The 19,632-nt window shown below is 42.2% G+C and overlaps 1 protein-coding gene across 6 annotated transcripts in view; it reads left to right on the forward strand.

The window, feature by feature from the left end:
- Positions 1 to 19,632, forward strand: part of ZNF827 (zinc finger protein 827) — a 162,312-nt gene that overhangs the window by 88,578 nt on the left and 54,102 nt on the right. For all 6 annotated transcript variants that reach the window (XM_073232608.1, XM_073232606.1, XM_073232610.1 and 3 more), the window contains exons 6-7: positions 1,256 to 1,495; positions 3,793 to 3,850. In XM_073232608.1, coding sequence (XP_073088709.1) covers positions 1,256 to 1,495; positions 3,793 to 3,850 — 298 coding nt within the window. The remainder of the gene's footprint in view (positions 1 to 1,255; positions 1,496 to 3,792; positions 3,851 to 19,632) is intronic.

Here is a 19,632-nt window from a genome sequence, read left to right on the forward strand (position 1 = left end):
CACCAGGGTAATGATCCCATTCATGAGGGTTTCCCCCTCATGACTTAATCCCTTCCCAAAGGCCCCACCTCCAGATATCATCACACTGGGGATGAGGTTTCAGTATCCTAATCTGGGGAGGCGCGGGGGGCATGCACATCCAGCCTTAGAGCGCCTCTGTCTTCACATAGCTTTCCCACTGTGCCTTGTCCTCTTTTGTCTGTTATAAGGACACTCGTGATTGGATTTAGGGCCTGCCTGGATAATCCAGGATGATCTCATCTTGAGATCCTTAATTTAATCACATCCGAAAATACCTTTTTTCCAAATAAGGTCACATTCACAAATTCCTAGGGTTAGGACATAGACATATCTTTTGGGAGGCCACCATTCAACCCACTACTCAGTCCCTATCTAATGATCTACCTATCTGAGTCCTCTTTGTTTTCTGTTTTCCATAATTCTGAGTACATGGTAGTTACTAATAAATGCTTATTCATGGTTATTATTATTGAGTTAGAAGTGTGGCCTTATTTTAAAGTGGCCCAAATTAACGGCTGGGCTAATTGCCCCACCTTTCAAAGATGTCCTGACATTAGCTCTAAGGAGTACATGGATATAAAGACACTCCAACCTTGCAAGGTGAATGTATATTTCAGATGAAAGACCAAACATCTAATAGTCACACCTAAAACAAGAACAGTCAGTAAATTGAACCATATTATAACCTGAAAGACTGCAGTTTTCTTAAGCATTGATCCCCAGGCTGTAATTAACTTCCTAGGTGGGCCTGAGGATTACTAGCTTCCAGCAAGGTGTAAATGTCTCAGCTGAATTGACCCTATTTACTCTTTATTGGTGTAGGTGCTGTAGATGAGAGAGAGAAAAATTGGTCAGAGCTTTAAAAATAGAGGGAGAAAATCATAATATTAATATGCTTGTACTTGTTTGATTTACTGAAATTGAATAAGTTCTAAAATAAGGTCAGACATCTACCATGTTGTCCATTAGTTCTGGAAGCTGCGTGGCAGAGAGGAAGGAGCCGGAACCCTAGGCTTGGTTCTGCTGCCATTTGTGTGGCCTTGAGCAAGTCACTAAATTTCTCCGGGTCTCAGTTTCCTACTTTCCAGAAAGCAGATTGGTCAAACTTGCAGCTTTCCGTTGTGCCACGGTGCAGTGTCCTAAACTGTTCCAGGCATAATGTTCATAGTGCTCTCTGTGGTTAGAAACTGGGTTTGGTTCAGAATTTTGTTTCTCTTCATTCACCTGCTTGCAGCGGAAAGCTACAAGGAAACTCAGATGGTGAAGATTAAAGAGGAACCCATGGAGGTTGACATCCAGGACTCCCATGTCTCGATATCACCCAGCCGGAATGTTGGCTATAGCACTTTAATCGGGCGAGAGAAAACCGAACCCTTACAGAAGATGCCAGAGGGCAGAGTGCCCCCAGAGAGAAACCTCTTCAGTCAGGATATCTCTGTGAAGATGGCTTCTGAGCTTCTCTTCCAACTGTCAGGTATGTTTATGTGCAGAAAAGTGTCAATAATTGGGAGTAATTGGAGAATTACACTCTAACAAAGTAAAAACACCAGCATTATAGGATTTTTTTAGACAGAAATCCGTTTTGTTACTTTAACATGCATACTGCCACTCAGATGAACAGTTAATAAAATGTTGCCAAGTAGAACTCCTGCCAAACTTTCTGTAATAAATAGTTAAGAATCATTTGAAATTAGAACTCTATTCAATTCTGTGCAAACGATCCCTGTTGACTGAGCTAAACATCTCACCTCTAATTTTGTTTAGGCAGTTGATCTGATTAACAGCCTTTTTTTTTTCCGTAATGTGCAAAAGATAAACTTCAGTTTACTCCAATAGCGACTGAATTACCATGAATTCCAAATTAGTGTGGTCTAAATTAATGAGATTTTACTGTATTTTGCTCCAGAAAAAGAAAAATCAAGGGAAGGGAAAGCAAAAGATGAAAGTCTGAGGTCTCTTTCCAGCTATAGCCTAGTAGAACATCTTCTATAAACCAACTGTTTCTACTTCAAATACTTAGAATTCAAAAGCATAGTAATTACCAACTTAGCTCAATGTCTTGATAAAATAGTCAAAGGGCCTAGTACCTATGTTGTTTTCTTTGTTAACTGTGTCAAGCTGCATACCCGTAGTTTGTTCTTAACAAATTTAATATGCTGTTGCTGTTTGAACATGATTGAGATTGAGGATAGATACTCGTATAAAATTCAGATTTGTATACAAATACACATACACTTGTCCATAGTCAAGCATCAGTCTACATATTGAAATTCATTCATCAGTAAAGTTTGTTACTATGTCCGATAGATTCTGTTTTGTTATGGATGATATATTTAAAACACTTAATAAATGCCTTGCTACGTGTTCACTTGTTTTCCCCCCTAAGAAAAATATTCTTGAAACAGAAAGGAAGCTAGAACTTCTACCTGCCATCCTGATAGTCCACCTTCTGTGGTGCACCCCAAAGCTGAAACTTACCAGCTGGTGCTGAGAACGGTGGCCTCCCAGCTCTCAAACAAGGACTGAATTTATGCAGAGCTCAGCAGGAGTGGAAATAGTTCATTCTGTGAACTTCATAGAACACACAGATCTTTGCAAACTCGAGAAAGTTCCAAAACATACAAGGTGCTTCTTTTTTAATAGTCTGAAAGCATACCTAATAAAAGTGTAACTCTGGAAATGATTTAGCAGTTAAAATTTACAAAGGTGAGGCAGGTGTGGTTCTTTTCAGAAAGTCTGTCTCTAACAGTACATTATCACAGTCTGCTATCAGCTAAAAACTTTGTTCTGAGAGTTCTCACCCTGGCACTGTCACTGGCTGCCTGGGTGACCTCAGGCAAGTCATTTAGCCCCGGTTTCCTGCTCTCTGAAAGAATACTGCCTGTGGATCCGAATTCACCCTCATTGTCATTGTTGAATGGACAGAAAGGAATTATCCATACAAACATGCATGCAGCCGCTTCATGTTACAAAGTATGGGACAGATGTTATAAATCTTTGTTCAAATCTTTCCCCCAACCCGCAAGATTAGGAGTCTTTTACTTGCCCTGCCATTGAAATCTAAGACCTTTGTGGAGTTGGCCAGCTTTTCTCTGGACACTTAAAAGAAGCCATTGAGAGCTGTGACCATCAGGGCAGAATCCTCACATTTGAACTGGATTGGCAAGGCCAGAGTTCAACATTTGTGTTCTTGGAAGCTAATTAAGTAATTTCTGACAGCTGGTAGATACAGACCTCAAGATGGAGTATGGGAGGGTTTACCTCTGCTTGTCTAATGATATTTTTGTCCCTTGTGACATTTACCAGAGTAAGTGCTCAATGCCTGCCACATGCAGGGGTCTTATGGCTGTTTTTATATCCCGCTCACAGAGGGGCCTGATAATACAGAATGCTTAAAGGTCGTCAGCAAGGTCAGGGGCCAAACAGGTGCAGCAACTGCAGTCATCATGCTGAATCAGACGAAAGCAGAAAGTTGTAGCTGGGGAGGGATACAGTAGAAGGAACCATCTTTGTGCACATATCCCCGTGTGTGTGTGCATGAGAATGTGTGTGCATACTTGCTGGCTAAGACCTGATTAAAAGCAGACAACGCACTTGACATTGGTGAGTAATTGTTTCCCCGTTGATGGATTTTCTATGAAGGATTTTGGCGGGGTCTGTCACAGGTTTTTGCTTATCTTTCCAAATAAGACAGGGAGCCTGCTTAAGGTTCCAACACATAAACTGAGTGAGAATGACCTACGAGGCGTATGTTTATTCTTCTTTTTACAGAAAAAGTGAGCAAAGAGCACAATCACACGAAAGAAAACACCATCCGGACGACCACCAGGTAGGCCACTTTATTTTGGAGTCTGCCCCCCAGAAAACTCCCTGGGTGGGCCATCAGGCCCAAATCATATGTTGAACATTGTTCCCCAAACCATTTTCTCGCCACTGGGGTCAAAGGAGTCCCATCTTTACCACCATTTTGTATTAGAAATTTAGTGGAAACAATACTGAACATGAGGATGCCGAGGGGGATGACCACTAATATTTATTAAACGTCTAGTAGGTGTCATTTGCTGGGGAGTTTTCTTTTCCACATGTAATTATGTTTAATTCCTTATGCTAATTTTGTGAAGTAGTTTTTATCATTATCCTCTTTGCAGAAGTCTCTAGGGTGGAGGGTTTAAATGGATGGCACAGCTGTGGTTAGGAGCTGGGTCTGTATCTCAGGCAAGCCTCACCCAGTTGGTAGAGCAAGGTTCTTACTGCAGCTGTGCTCCTAAGAAGCATGGCAGCTGGAGGCTGATAATTTACCACCAAGGAGATCCCAACTTTTTACCTCACAGCGTTGGTAGGAGGGCAACACTTTGAAAAGCACAAAAAAGATAATGCTTTAAAAGATTGCAGGAAAACCAGTATCATTACCAACTGTTGGTTAGGAAACACTCCATTTGCCAAAGGCAGGGGAGGAGGTCAGCCAGGGTGGGTCGCCTGTCCATCTGCCACATGAAGGAGGAAGGTCAGCCTGTGCTGCCATCCATGCCAAACCTTGAAGGCCGCCCACACCCGAACCATTGTAGGCAAGTGCCAACACATGCAGACCCCGCCACTGCGGCCAAAAGAGCCCAGGAGATGCGGCCACCAGCTCTAAAGGACCATCTCTACCCTCAGACCACCGCCAGTTTCTGATTTAGCCCAACATACAGACTTTACAGGGTGAACAATATAACTGGAAGAATAAGTGCGAGCTACCAAGAAGGCTTCAAATCAAGGAACTGCGCTTTCCGAGTAAAACGTAGATTCTTCCTGATAAGAGCAATTGACTGGCTTTGTGTTTTTAGTTCTTGCAACTAAAGACGAGCAATGTCTGTCTTTTTGATGTGGTAGAAGCTGGCCTGGGAGCATCATCAGGCACGTGGACAGCGCTCGTTTGAACCTGAACCCAAGTTGTTTTTCCTTTTTAATTCTATGAATTGGAATTTAGGAATAGCAGATGTCAGACAGTAATTAAAAAAGGGCCAGCTTGCCTCACACAGAACTCATATGGTGTGATAGAAGGGTCCTTGCCACAAAACAGAAAAGAGGTGTTAGCTTTGTCTCCGTATATAAATATGCAGATGGAAGTCAGGTCTTATGATCTGGTCTGTGCGTTGTTTTGGGAAATCGGCCTGAGACTGGAAAGGCTATTTTTCTCAAGTGGGATACCCAAATAGGAGATGTGAGCTACTATAGATTCCAGCCTGCCTTCTACATGTAATTTTAAGATTATTTAGTCTCTATACTTGTGCCTATGGGTCTAAACCTGTGAAACTGTCCAGATTGGTAGACACTGAAAAACAGCAGACTAAAAATAAGAAATGTTCATTTTAATTTGCTTCCGTAGGCTTCCTGAAGTGTTACAGGTCAGGCTTCCTGGAAGCAGAGCCTGAGATGGGGATTCCTATGCAAGGGCTTGATGGAGGGAGTGCTTGCAGAGGAGCCTGCAGGGAAGTGATGGGGCAGGACAGGGAGGAAGGAGCTGAGCAAGGGCATGGTTTCAGCTGATTGAGGCTTCAGCTCAACCCCACAGAGAATTCTGGAGCATGAACTGCACTGCACAGTAACTGCCTTGAGATAGGGAAGCCAGCTCTGTGTAGCCCCAGGCTATTCACTAGCTTCAGGTCCTCCCCTGCAGCAGGAGACATGTAGCCTCCCAAGGGAGGGGCTCCAGTGGGCACAGCAACATGGGGGGAGTGTACTAGTGCAGTAAGGGGACACAGGCAGCACCCCAACACATGCCCTGTGGAGGGTTTCTTCAGGTTCTTTAAGATGACATGATGATATTTACATAATAGGAAAATATGCCGCGGAACCATGTTATATTATGCTTCTCAGGTGTTCTCTGGAAATAGGGGAGAGGAGGTTTGAACTAGCCCCAAACAAGTGAAATATGACTCCTAGTTTAAATTGCCTTCGCTGTAGCTAGAGCATAATTATAGGATAGAAAGAAACTTTTTTTTAGCCATTTGGCAAAAATGAAGCAATCCTTAAATTCTCCTCTTGCTGAGAGATTATGAGTAAGAAGAAATCCAAATCAGATTTTTTGCCCAAAGCAGAGTAAGAGGTGCTTCCTGTGAGCCCCCTGCCTAATATAGTGTGCAGAAATCAGTGTCACTGAATTCTTGGTTTATTGTTCTTTTGCAAAATCCTTGTTTTTCTTTTTCCTTTGAGTAGGCAGCTTGCCCAATTAGCCTCACCTCAAATAGATCTTTCTTACTTTCTCACCTCATTACTTCGGGTGCAATAGAATCAAGTTGCTTTGTGCCAAGAAATCCTCTTGAACCTGAGTTAACCTGAGCAGGGATGGGAAGAAATGCCAAGTCTCTGTCTTCTTTTTTGACCCCTGTTTCAAAAGGAACTCTTATTTTGTGCACATAAGGTCGGCTGATGGGGGATATGTTTTAATATGTGATTGGTGATACTGTTCAAAAAGATTTACATCAAGCTTCCAAATTTCCCTATCTCCAAATTTTTAAGCACTTCGTGGGATGTTTGGTTAGCCACCAGATTTCCTAGACAAAGCTCACTGTCCAGAATGATGGCTCATGATGGGAATCAGGTTCAAAATCTTTCATGTTTGAGAGTTGCAAGGTACATTCAAGAGAGTTTAATTCCGAAAGGCGCCTTGGCACGCGGGCCTCAGCGCAGTGTTGAGATCAAGCTCTTGCAAATGCCAGCGGGTGCCTCCCTCCACACAGGGAGGTCGCCTGCTCCCAGGGCCTGGATGTCCAGGGAATGAGGAAAGACAGGAGATGCGCAGTGCTGAAGAAAGAAGCTGATTCTCTCCCTGTCCCTTAGAAACCCATAACTTTCCCCATGTTTGTTAGTCATTATTGATCTTGACTCTCATTCCAACCACAAGGACTAAGGAAAAGTATAACAACCCCAGGATTGAAACACTGTGTAGCTCAGCACCCCAGGTATATGCTCACCAGTGAGGCGTAGGGGTGCTGATGTCCATGCCTGGGCCCGAGAGAACAGGAGACCTGTGGGTGATGTGCAACTCAGTCTCCATCCCATTAAGGGCTCATGATTGCGTCTCCCTCTTCGTCAGATCCTCCCATCACAGCTGTCCATTGGCAATCCTGTTCTTTATTGATACCTCTGTTATAAAATGGGCAGATACAGACAAAAAAGTGTTAGCATTCCTTGTTAGCAATTTTTAAAAGAGAGGTCAAGTGAAGCAGAAGGTTTAAGCTAATAACTAGCAAGTTTCTGGAACACTGGCTTTCTACTTCATTTTTTAAAACCCTTACAATGAAAATTTCAAACATATACAAAAGTAGAGAATGTTCCCATTGCCCAGTTTGGACAATTATCAATCCCTAACCTATGTTGTCTATCCCCTCCTCATGTCCCACCTCCCCCAATTATTATTTTTTATTATTATTATTTTGATATCATTAATCTACAATTATATGAATAACATTATGTTTCCCCCAATTATTTTGAAGCAAATCCCGGACACTGTTTTAAGAACTTGTTTGAGAGTACCTTTGTTTTTTTTTATCCTAAGAACTTAGATTCAGCCACTCAAATTAGTATCCTCTTCCCAAAGGTAAAGGAGAAAAACAATCTACTGAAGTGCATCATGTAGCCAGGCAGAGAAATCAATCCACTTAGCAGTGAAATGATTGGATCATGTGGTCCTGCTCACCAATGCCCTGACCTCACCCCTTCCACCCTTGTCTGTGGCCTCACTGGGGCACCTTCACTGAACCAGTCCTTTAGCTGGAACTGCACTCTAAATGCTAAAACAGCAGTTCTTTTGCCTGTTTAACCTTAGGGTCTAGAAAATTCAATCTAAGTATAAAGAAGGCTTGCGTCTCCTTTTTGATAGTGTGTGGACTGGGTGTTCTTAATGCCCCTCTACCTGGTGAATGAGGGGAGGAGACAGTCCAGCCAGACCCATGAGAGCAGAAGGACCAAACGTTAAGAGACTAATAAAAATCCTGATTTTTTCTATTTCCTTTCTTAGCACAAGCCTAAGTTCTGCAAGGAACAGATAACCAGTTAATGTGATCATTTGTTGATAAAAATATTTGAGGCATGATATCATAACCAGATCCCAAAGTTTAATGGAACAAAAAGAAGATCTACATCTTCTGACATGGACCATCACCCAGCCAGATGCTGGGTATGATCGAAATAGGAAAATGGAAACCCTAGAGTAAGAATCAGATAGCTCCTGGCAGGTGAATTGGACATGCTCAATGTTGTGTAACACCGTGAACTTCACACAATGGCTGCCAAGAATCTTCTCTTAGTTATTTGTTCTCTCTTTTATCCATTAATAATTCAGTGTCCATGGGATACAAGATTGCAGGCCTATAAGAAAAACTTCTCACACCTGGCTTGCCTACATTGTCCTTTTCTCCAATACTAGACAAAAAGCAGAAGTGGGAAAATCAGAGAAAGGTAGATTCATATCATGCTGTGCCAACATTTAATTTGCCTAGTTTTCAAAATTTGAGATACAGGCTGCTTTTCTATGATTTAGATAATGGCACTTACAGTGTTTACTGAAAAGACATATGCACTTGGAAGTGACCACTATCAAATTTTCCTGTGTGGTGGCTTGGACACATGTCCTTAAATATTTATAATTCAATAATAGAAATTGCACAAATTTGTAAAAGCGTGATGTGCTGTCTCAATTTGCGCAATATCCCCTCTTCATTTCTTTGGAAGGCTTAAGAGAATAATGCTCCATTACCTTAAAAGTAAAAGATTACTTATAAAGAACACTGGGGTAGACAAAAGCAATTAAGAAAATAAACAGGAAACAGAGCAAATGAAATTGGAGATTTTTGAATAGCTCTATATTTTCTTTACCCTTTATATTTTTAGTGCTTTAAAATTAAAGGCACTGAGATTCTATTCCTGCGAAATGGAAATTGCTACTAATTTCATGGAGTCCTTTCAGTTAGCCAGTCAACCCTTCCTTGGTGAAGTCAAGGGCCACATGGGCCATAGCAAATTTTAAGATACCTACTCTCAAGACACTGCCATCTACTGGAATATTGTCTCAATAAATAAACAAATCTTAGCTGTCTCTGATGTTAAGCATGCCCCTCTAGATGGTACCTTTGTGCAGTACATAGCCAGCACCGCTGTCGCAGCTGCTCTGACAAATGTTGACTTGAGAGTCTTTTCTGTGATACTACATCCCTTTTCAACTTATCTTTGAGTTTTCATTTCTGAAGGATATATCTTCTACAATATTTCTGAAGGAAATGAAAACTTACCCTTGAAAACAGTGGATTTTTTTAAACATATATATATATATATATATATATATATATATATAGCCTGGAGTTATTTTGCACATTGCTGCCATTTGGGCTTTTTCCTTCTTATTTCATCAAACCTTTCTCAGAACTTTTATCTATTCCTACATTCCACTGACCTGTAGGTATCACCCTCTGCCAGTTTTCCTCCCATCTATAACAGCTATACAGAACCATTGTAACTGAAACAATATGATTCCAGATAGGTTTGTATATGTTACTGTGAAAGAGGCAATTTTCAGTCTCCTTTTCAGGATCTGAAGAGTGTTGTGCCATTCTTTTCTTCATTTCCCATGAGCTTTCCCACCTTCATTTCTGTTGGCTTGCAACACTATCCCATCCTGATTGTATAGCTCAGAGTGGCCAGGAACGAAGTGTAAATGTGGGAGTCTCTGTAAGTAGACAGCCAGACCTGTATTCTCTCCTAGCTACCTCGGACAGCTTGTGCAAGGGTGACGTGACCAAAAGGTGTAGGTGGCTTCTGTAGGTGTCGGCTTCAATCTTGTTTTTCTTATCCTGGATTTTCTCTTCTAGAATGTCTCTGTGGTTGTTACTAGAATATATCAAATATTGAAGGGCTGACCTCTGTGTTGGGGTGAAAGGCCCCCTTGGGTGATGCAGCAGGCCAGGGAGCATCCACATTTCAGGGGCGTTACCTGCAACTTCCACAGGCAAAGAGTCTGGTGTCACCACAGGGAAGACTTGAGTTCATCTGTTCCCTGCTCACTTCAGCAGAAAGCCCATTGTCCTTGTTTATCTGTAAAGTCAGATTCCTGCGGATCTGCGGGCCATCCAGGCCCCTCCACGAGCTGACATTTCGTGGATCTGGACGTGCAGGTCCGCTCCCTTGGCCTGCGGTTGGCTGCAGCTGCAGGGCCCAGCCTCCCCAAGGCCTGACATTGTGCTCCTCATCCTGGGCAGTGTCCTGGCTCCACAGTGGATGAATGCTGGAGCTGCAGCAATAGGAATTGCTCCTTGAACACTTGGTGTCTGCCTCTAAGACAGCCCTAAAGGAAAGGCATTTGTACTTTTCAAAGAAGGAAATAAAAACAATTCCTAATATGTACTTCTTTATAAGATGCTGAATTGTTCTTCTACAGTATTTTAAACAGAGCTTTCGGCCTTTTTGCAATTGAAAGTGACTGATAATGGTGGGATCATAATTTAGATATTTTTGTCCCTACCTATGTCTTTTACAGCTGCTTTCAATTAAATCATTCCGCAGCTTACTCTTTAAAAGACTGAGTCTCTTTAAAAATAAAAGATCCCAAACTGTAAAACGTAATCTTTTAAGTTTTAAAAATAATTCTGATTTCCAGAGAATATAGGAGAACACGAAGAAGGAAAAATAATCACTGATAGTCAATCCTGCTACCCAGAGACAGCCACTGCTAAATTGGTGGTGTATATTCTGACTCAATTAATTTTCTTCTACTTATATATGTATACTTTCCTATAAAAACTGGATTCTATATATATATATATATATATACACAGTTTTGTAATTTTCCCTTTTCACCTAGCAATATATTAGGAACTTCTCTTATCAATAAACAACTCAATATTATTCTTTTAATGTTTGGATAGTACTCAGTGTTTGCACATGTCATAATTTATTAATCAGTCTCCCATTATTGGGTATCAAGAGTTTGAATTGGTTTGGTTTTTCCCAAGTTGCTGCTAATATAAACAATGCTAGGGTAAGTTGGCTCAAGAAAGCATTCAGTTTGCAGGGTTTTGCTATGAACTATCTAACTGATTTTGAAAAAGGTTGATACTACAATCTCCCAGAAGCTAATAAGAGAGAGAGAGAAAGAGAGACAGGATATTTCAGAGGTCTCTGTGCTTTATCATTTTTAAAAGTTTTTATTTTACCAGTCGGGAGATTAAAAAGTATGTCTTACACGTAAAGCCTTTTCATTGATTGATTTGGTGATACCAAGCATTTTGTACATGGGGAGGCATTTGTATTTGTTCTTTTGTATATTTATTTTACTGTTGCTTATTCTGTTCGGTGGTTCGTCTGAGTTAGACTTTTTGTTTGATTGTTGCTATTGATTTTGTTACTATGAAAAATTTCAAGATAAAGTAGAAAGAATAACAATAGAACACTACATCCCCATCACCCAGAGCGAACAAACATTTGCCCTGCTGGCTTCACTAATCCTTTTTCTCCTATGTCTTAAATTGCATCCCAGATATCATAGCATTCACTCCCAGATTCTTCGATATGTTATCTCGTAAAAATTCCAATACCATTGCACACTGTACAAATTAAACAATACGTTTGATTGGTTTTTAATTGCTGAAAAAGGTTCCTTTGATCAGAACCTGCCGAGTGTACATCCATCCATAGACTAGGAGACTAGGAGGAGAAAGAAACACACCATAACTTTCTCATCAAATACAAAAACTGAAGAAAATCTGCTGCCTGTATGGGTAGTGGAATGATGGAGTGACCTTGGTTCTCTATCTGCCCACAAACTCCATTTAGAAACCCACTGATTCTACAGCGCCAGCCTCAATTTGTAGATAAATGCCCTGGCTGGAGCTTGCCAACATATAGCGATTAATTCAAGTTTTAGTCACTGTGGGCCTTCTTTCTTTGAAAATGTGTGCACCCAGCATAATGGATGACCCGGTTTCCAGGCCTAGCCCACTGGGATCAGAAGAGGTCTTCTGGGTTGTGTCCTTTTTAAGCTTGAATAGGGAACTTGCTATTCCAGATGGTCAGGGTTCTCTCCAGGTCAGAGACTTGCAATCATTTTTAATCTTGAGCATTCTTCTCCACCCCCATGTCCCCTGACCTGCCACCAGGACTCTTTTATTAAAATAAGTAAGTAAATAAAATAATTCAGCCATAGGAGATCCTCATTTTGTGGTGGTGAAGAGAAGGAAAATGTTCACAGCACCATTAAAACTGTTTTCTTTCATTATAGATTACCTCTTTAACTCACTATAAGAATGTTAATAGCACTGACTTTTATACCAAAAATGTTGATATCTGGGCCAGTTTCAGAAGCAGCTGTTAATCTCTCATCCAAAATGAAATTGGAGGCCCAAGCTGGATGTTAGGAGGACCATTTACAGTCCAAGGTGAAATACCGTGATTGCTGTACTGGGGCAAAATGACCATACAGGAGTGCTTTAAAGTGTTCAAAATTGTTTTTATAATAATCTGAGCAATTAAGCTTTTAATATATTTCAAATGCAATCATCTATAAATATGTTGAAAACAGAGATATGTAAATATATTAAAAAGAAATAGTATCTATTATCCTGTTATAAATTATTCAAATAAATTAATTAGCAAATAAATTAATCAATGCTGATAATGTTTAAGAGAGAAAAGCACTGCTTAAAAATGAAAAAAATTGTGTTAATCATGAAAATTAAGTGGAAAAATAAAATAATATTATTTGATCTTTTTTTTTAAAAAAATGGAGTATCTAAAAATAAAGTGTGGCAGTATTTTTGTTGTTAAGCTGTGAGCATGTTTTCTTGCAAGCTATTTCAGCTTCTCAGAAAGTTTCTTCTGACCTTAAAGTTCTTGAGGAAATGTTGAAAAGATAATTAAAACTATCTAGATATTTCCCCTATTCCTTTTCTTCAAATAATCCTATCTTTCTTATTTGATATGTTGGAAAAGCTTAAAACACACACACACACACACACACACACACACACACACACACCTCTTTTTGTTCTATGTCAAGGGCTATATTCTGTTGTTCGCAAGGCCTAGGTTTTGTTCAAAGAAAAATTTTCCGATTTATTGTCCTTTCGTTTACTTTCATTATATATACATGAAGATTCCATGTGGAAGTTACCTATATCCATTTCAGTCTGTCACATTCATTATTCCACTTAGAAAGCCCTTGAACTAGAGTAAGATCTATTCTTGGAATGACTCTGGTCTCTTGCCTGTCTCTGTTGGAGGCGTGTGGAGGCATGGAAGATTGTTTTCTCAGCAAGTGCTTCCTGTTCACTTCGAAATGCTAATACAATGCGTCACTCTTGAGGTATGTCTCAAGGTCTAAGTGATTCAGAGGTCAGAGAGTTAAAAATAAAAGTACCGTGGTTTTGGGTAAATACATGGAGTTTCAGTTCTTTAAAAATAACAAGGTATATCAAAACAAAACTAGTATTTCAGTGACCTGAATTAAAAGCTGGAGCTGAGGAGAGATTGAGGCAGCCTGTGGTAACGGGACAAACAGCGAGGTGGTGAGGTGGCTCAGGGGTTGGGGTCTGCTGGGGAGCAGGTCGCAGCAGCCAGAGATAGAAAACCATTGGCTCCCACGGAACTTTTCCACCCGAGAACGGGGCCTATGGCTCTCCTTTTGCAATATATTTAGATTTAGACATTTTTCAGAAATATCTAAGTTAGATAATTGATTCTTAAGATTTCCTTAAAATAAAACAAAATAAAAATCAACCCACATTCTTTGGACATATTTTGCCCAGCTCTCGGAAAAAAATCCAGAAGCCCTGTTATGTTTTTCATACATAGCTGAGGAGATAATCAATGGCTTTTACTTGAAAATACATCATCTTATTTTATTCATTAAAGAAAAGTTTGTCCATGTGCAAACGGAAGTCATACCATCACTTCAGGTTGGTTTGCCTGAACCTCTCACATGTAATAGAATTTCATTCCCCCCTGACATATGCAGATCTATTATGGGTTCAGAGTAAAAACTCATTATAGAGCAAAGTATTTTCTTTTCCCTGTTTAATCCTTCTCATCTATTTGCCATTCCCAAGTGCAGCCCTAAGAGTAACTAATCAGTAATATCTTTTTGAAGGACAAAATGTATTTCTTCCCTGTTGCTTCTTTAAAATTATTGCATCATTACTTAAAGTTTTTTTCTTAACTCTCTCTTCCAAACTGTATCTACTTCTTTTCCTTTTCCTTTGTGTTTTGTTTGCTGTCACTATCAAAATGAGGTGTCCCCGAATGTTTTGGTTTCAGTGGCACACAGGGAGGGCTGGGTTTTGGGTAGCTGGGCTTTCTGGTCTGCATGACGCAAAGCTCTCTGTTGGCAATCAGATGTTAAAGGTGGAAATGTTTGTGCCACAATCAGCACGTAGTAAAATGTATCATTATTTAGAGCCATAGTCTTTTATGGACTGTTTTATTACTTAGTGTAAATCTTTTCTTTTTGCAGCCCTGTGCTGTTGACCCTATAGTCATGCCATTTAGTGTCTGAAATTGTCCAGTCACGGTGGCAGCAATGCCTCCTCATAGTTCAATCCTTAGATTATCTATAGGAGAAAAATAAAAATACACATTCAGTGTCCATTTCCTTTGTATCCAAAAAAACAAAAGTCAGATAAAAGTTTCATCTTTTCTAAGTCATGAAAGGCAGGCAAAGTAATGGGGGAGCTTGGCAGTTCTAAATCTACACCAACGGCTTCCAGATGCTGCTCCTCATTATTTATTGACCATTTACATGAAATAGCTCAGCCTTCCAGGTAGCCTGCTATTGTCCAGGGCCAACGGGAATGTGCTGTGGCAGGTGAAGATTTTGTTACGTGAGCCCAGGTGATGATCTCCTCTTCCATTAGCTGTTAGTTTGAACCTCCCCTACCAACTTTTTACCAAAAACATTCACCAGCAATAAATCACTTTGGGGGACCATTTTCTCTTTGTTCCATTTCTTCAGCTCATTTTCAGATGGAGAGATTTTTTTCAAAGTAAAATGACTCAAGTTCAGGCAGCTGGAGAGTCAAAAAGTGAGAGCCATGTAGCATTTACAAACGGCTCCTTTTCTGGAGGAATTGGTAACCCACTGAGTTACTGGTGGAAGAGCAGAATAGGTGTGCTTCAGAGTTCAGTACATCTTAAAAACCTGTGTTCTATTTACTGTTTTCCTCACGGGGAGGATGCAGACCTAGTTCCTCTTTGCCAGGCACCTTCTGGAACTTGCCTCTCCACTACCCTCTCCCACTACTTGTGGCACCTCACTGTGCACAACGCATGGCCCACCTTGGCCGCTGCAAAGCCAGGCGTGTACTGAGGGCGGATGGGCTCCTGCACTTTACGAACACCATGAGGCATGGGAGAAGGGGAAGAGTCAGGAATACCAGCTCAGCATCCTGAGGAGTATGCTGCTCAGTGCCACGGTGCAAGTGCAGTGTCTTCTGCCCTCGCAGCAAGGGCAGAGAGTCTCAGATGAGTGACGTTTTTGGAGATCTAATCCTGTTAAACCAGCACACGCTATGTTGGGCATGTTCCAAGTTTGGTTTTACCTCCTCTTTTTCATGAAACATGGCTGCCATTCTCGGCAGTGAAAACGTTAAGGTACAGATGTCTGTGTGGTCATAGTGCCACCGGGAGTTTCATATCTGTGCTGAGACAGAGGTTTGCGAATGCCTAATGAGCTTGTTACCCTTCCCTGTAATCATTCAGGCTTAAACACAGAGACAAACTTGCCCTCAGAAGCAGTGGATACAGGCAGTGGTGAATGCTTAGGTGTACAAATTGACCAGACCCCTGAGTTGCTGATGTTTTAGAAAACTGGGGCACATCTTAACTTCTGGAGAGAAATATAGACTGAGTCATTTTCACGTGCTCTATTTCTCAATTGAAAAAGTCTTCCTTCAGCCACACAGGACCCTGCATACTGCAGTGGCTGCCCACATCCCCGCTTCAAGCCTCCTTCTCTCTCTCCCTTTTGCTCTATCCATTCCAAGAAGGATCTGCCCTTCTGAATTGTCCACGAGTTGCCTGGATGTTAAGAGACCGCACGAGGGGCAGTGTGGCTTGGTGGGTGCGAGTGCAGACTGTACTACCCACCTGCCTGGATTCAAATCCTGGCACAGCTCCTGGGCATGGTAGTTACTTAACTTCTCTCTGCCTGAGTCTCTCCATCCGTAAAGTACAGATAATGGTAATGGTAGCCACCCCACAGGGTCCTCATAATGATTAAGTGAAGTTAATACATGCAAATCCCTTTAGAACAGGGCCAGATATTTCATAAGCAATGTATGTGTTAGCTGCCTTGTTTTATTGAGCATGTACTAAGTACTAAGACATGAAATGTCCCATTTAACTCTTTCAGCACCCCTATAAAGATGGCATTTTTAAACCTTTTCTCTAATGATGAAATAGCCCAGAGAGGTGGTTGACTTGACCAAAGGTCACTAACCTATTAAGTGGCCAATATAGAATTTAGACTCAGCTCCCTCTGATTGCAAACTGGGTTAAACCACCACGCCCCTCCCCTCCCGGCATGAATGGATGCGAATGCAGGGCATTGCTGTGGCGTGTTCGGCCCTGGACGGGCGCTCTGTTAACCTGGTATCTTCTCCTTATAGATCAGACCTTCCACGAGGCTAAAGCTGCCTTGACTTGTGAAAGTTCCTTGCTCGATCCTTCACCCCATTACATTGCTTTTCCTTCTGTGCCTGTTTAGTAGTCAGTGTGACTCCCTTCTAATTCTCTGCTCCCTCAGAAGAAATCTTTTCTATACAGGATAAAAGTGGCATCCAGGGTAGAAAATTATTTGGAATGTTGTTTCCCTCAGTGATTGTCTCCCTTTCGACTCAGTTTCTTCTGAGCAGCTCGGTAATAATAGGGCTGCCCTCCCCCGTCAGTGGGAACCTGCACAGTTGCAGAGGGCATGTGATGGGAAGATGCAAAGCCCGCCCGCTTCCCCTGCAAGCCAAGCCGAGGGGGTGATTCCCACATGGAGCATGGTGGCCTTGCCTGGGCCACCCAAAAACCTTAGGGTTGGTTTAAATGTACCTGTGGTCTTTACTGCCTTGTCTCTTAAGGTATTTTTCAGTCTGCATGTGTCGCTGCTGGTTTACAACATTGGCCACCAGTGTCACCATGTCCCATGTGGACTGATACTCTGACCGCCTGCCTTGTCTTCTGCAAGCCAAAATCCTGTTCCATCCCCACCACCTTTCCTCTCCTGTTAGGACAAAGCCACCCCAGCCCCATCTCCTCCACGATGAGCCTTCTGCCAGCTCTGCTCACTGGCTGTGTTCTCTCGGTGTGCAGGGGACTCTTTCCCCAGCCCTTTGGGACCTGACAGCTCTGCAGTTCATTCACGTCTCGGCTCAGTTGTGGCTTCTGCAGGAAAGCCGTTCTGGCCTTCCCGGCTGGGCTAGACCCCCACAGGAACCCAGCACCCTTTCTTCCACGGTTCTGGTCACCATGCAGTTTCCTGTCACATGCCCACAAGGTCATTGTGCTCCCCGAGATTTGCAGCCAAACTCACTGAACAGTTACTGTAAAACCCAGGGATGAGGGCAGCATGCATGTTTCTCTGTGGCAGGAAGGATGATATTTCTAGACACCCTTTAGAGGGACTCTGGGACTCTTGAAGGGAAGAAGTCCCCACATTTCAGAAAAAAGTTCTGTGGACTCTCCCAAACTCGCAGGTGTCAGGGTAATTTCTATATCCGTTGCCTGACCTTTGTCCTGTGCCAAGGGGCCAATCCGTGGTGTTTCCCCTGTGAACTATCCACTCAGACACAAGGATGCCATTGTCACCTTGCATAGAAGCTGCAGGGCTAATGAGGTGGGATTTGAGAAATTTTACTCCCTGAGTTTGGCCAGTAGTCCTCTAAGGTCTCTACTTCCTTAAAAGTTTTTGATTCTAAGCAGTTTTTTTTTATGGAGGAGTTGGAAATTAACCTGCTCACCCCAGTAGTCAAGTGACCCTTCCAAATCAGAGCAGCCTTTGTTTCATTCATTTTACGTAAGGGAACCCTACACTTTCTGTCACCTTGTGAAGTGGTTAATTTATGCTCTCCTTAATCTAAACAGAGATACAAATAAAAAATAGCTTACATTTATTGAGCAGTTACTGTTTGCCAGGCACTATTTAAAGCTCATTGGATGGTCTGTCTTATGTGGTCCTCACGGGTCTTCGGTGAGCTCTGGATGCTGTTACCAACCCATTTTAGAGACAAGGAACAAAGACTCAGAGAAGTTAAATAATATGTGCTAGGTCACCCAGCCAGAAGTGGTGGAGCTGGAATTTGAGCCCAGCACTGCCTACCCTTGAGCACATGCTTCTAGCCACCATGTGGAATTATCTTACCTTTTCACGTATTGTGTATCACTTGCAGGTTATGGGATGTTTGGCCAAAAACAACGGGCCTCCCCACTTCCTATCACTCCTAGCCTATAGCAGATCCACTTTTTAAACCTCTTTAAATTGTTTTATGTTTATGATATAACTAAAAAACATGCAACACAAAGTTGCACTAAATTTAGCTGAAACAGTCATGTCTATCTATACTGTTTATTAATGTTTTACTTTTAAAAAATAAAATATGTATATGTCTTCTGCTTTTGCCTTAATATTTACTTTTTAATATTTAATGCTGTTTGTTATTATTAAAGTAATAATAAGTAGCCTTGTGGCACATTTAGAAAAGAAACACAAGCCATGAGAATCCTAGGTTTGTGTGCACTCAGGTCTTTTCTTTCCCCTGATCCCCACAGTCTGTGTTTTTCTAGCTTCTGGAAGGTTCAGCCAATTAGAGGGCCTCCGGGGGTGGGGGTGGGGGTAGTTGAGGCGGGGCTTAAGGAAGAGCTGGGGTATTTCTCTGGGTCTCCTGTAGCTGCTCCATCTCCATGACCCCAGCTCTCACCAGGTGGCCTCACCCTGCCCCCCATTTAACTCCTCTTTCCAGCCTGGGGGGTGGGGTGGTGGTCTCCTGCTCTTCCATCTGTGGGCTGTAAATGCCCTCTGTGAGCCTTCCACCCCCTGTCTACCCAGTTCCCTTGATTAAATTTCCTTTGTTGTAAATGAACAGGGCTTTGCATTCTCTAGGTTGGACTCTGTTGGGTGGTATTCCAGTATTCTTACCATGATCGCAGTGCAGTTTACTTCAGAGGCATGGAAGGTGGTTGCTGTGACTGACTTAAAATCCTGTGATTAAAAGCATCCAAAGAATTTGTGTTCAGTGTGGCTGTGGTGTTAGGCGAGAGCCCTGGCTGGGTCTCTGGTGTGCCTGGTTCTAGCTCCAGCCGAGTCACTAGAGGCGCCTAGAATCACTCAGGCCAGAGCCTCCGTTTCATGGAAAACAAGGGAGCTCCCTAAGGTCCTTTCTGACAGCCTTCTTAGCTGGCTTGACTCCTGAACCGAGGCAGTTCTCGGAGGCAGTCTCAGGTTCTGGAAACCAGTGAGCTGTGTCCTTCCACGCAACAGCCACCGACTCCAGCTGTCTGTCCTTCCGAGGTGTGCCGGTCGTCCCTGAGGGATCAGGTGACAGAAAGTGGGTGAGCCAGGGTGAATCTGTCACCACTCTGGGGACATCCTTGAGAAGGCCT

Source organism: Manis javanica, chromosome 3 (assembly GCF_040802235.1).
Source record: "Manis javanica isolate MJ-LG chromosome 3, MJ_LKY, whole genome shotgun sequence".
NCBI classification, from domain to species: Eukaryota; Metazoa; Chordata; class Mammalia; order Pholidota; family Manidae; genus Manis; species Manis javanica.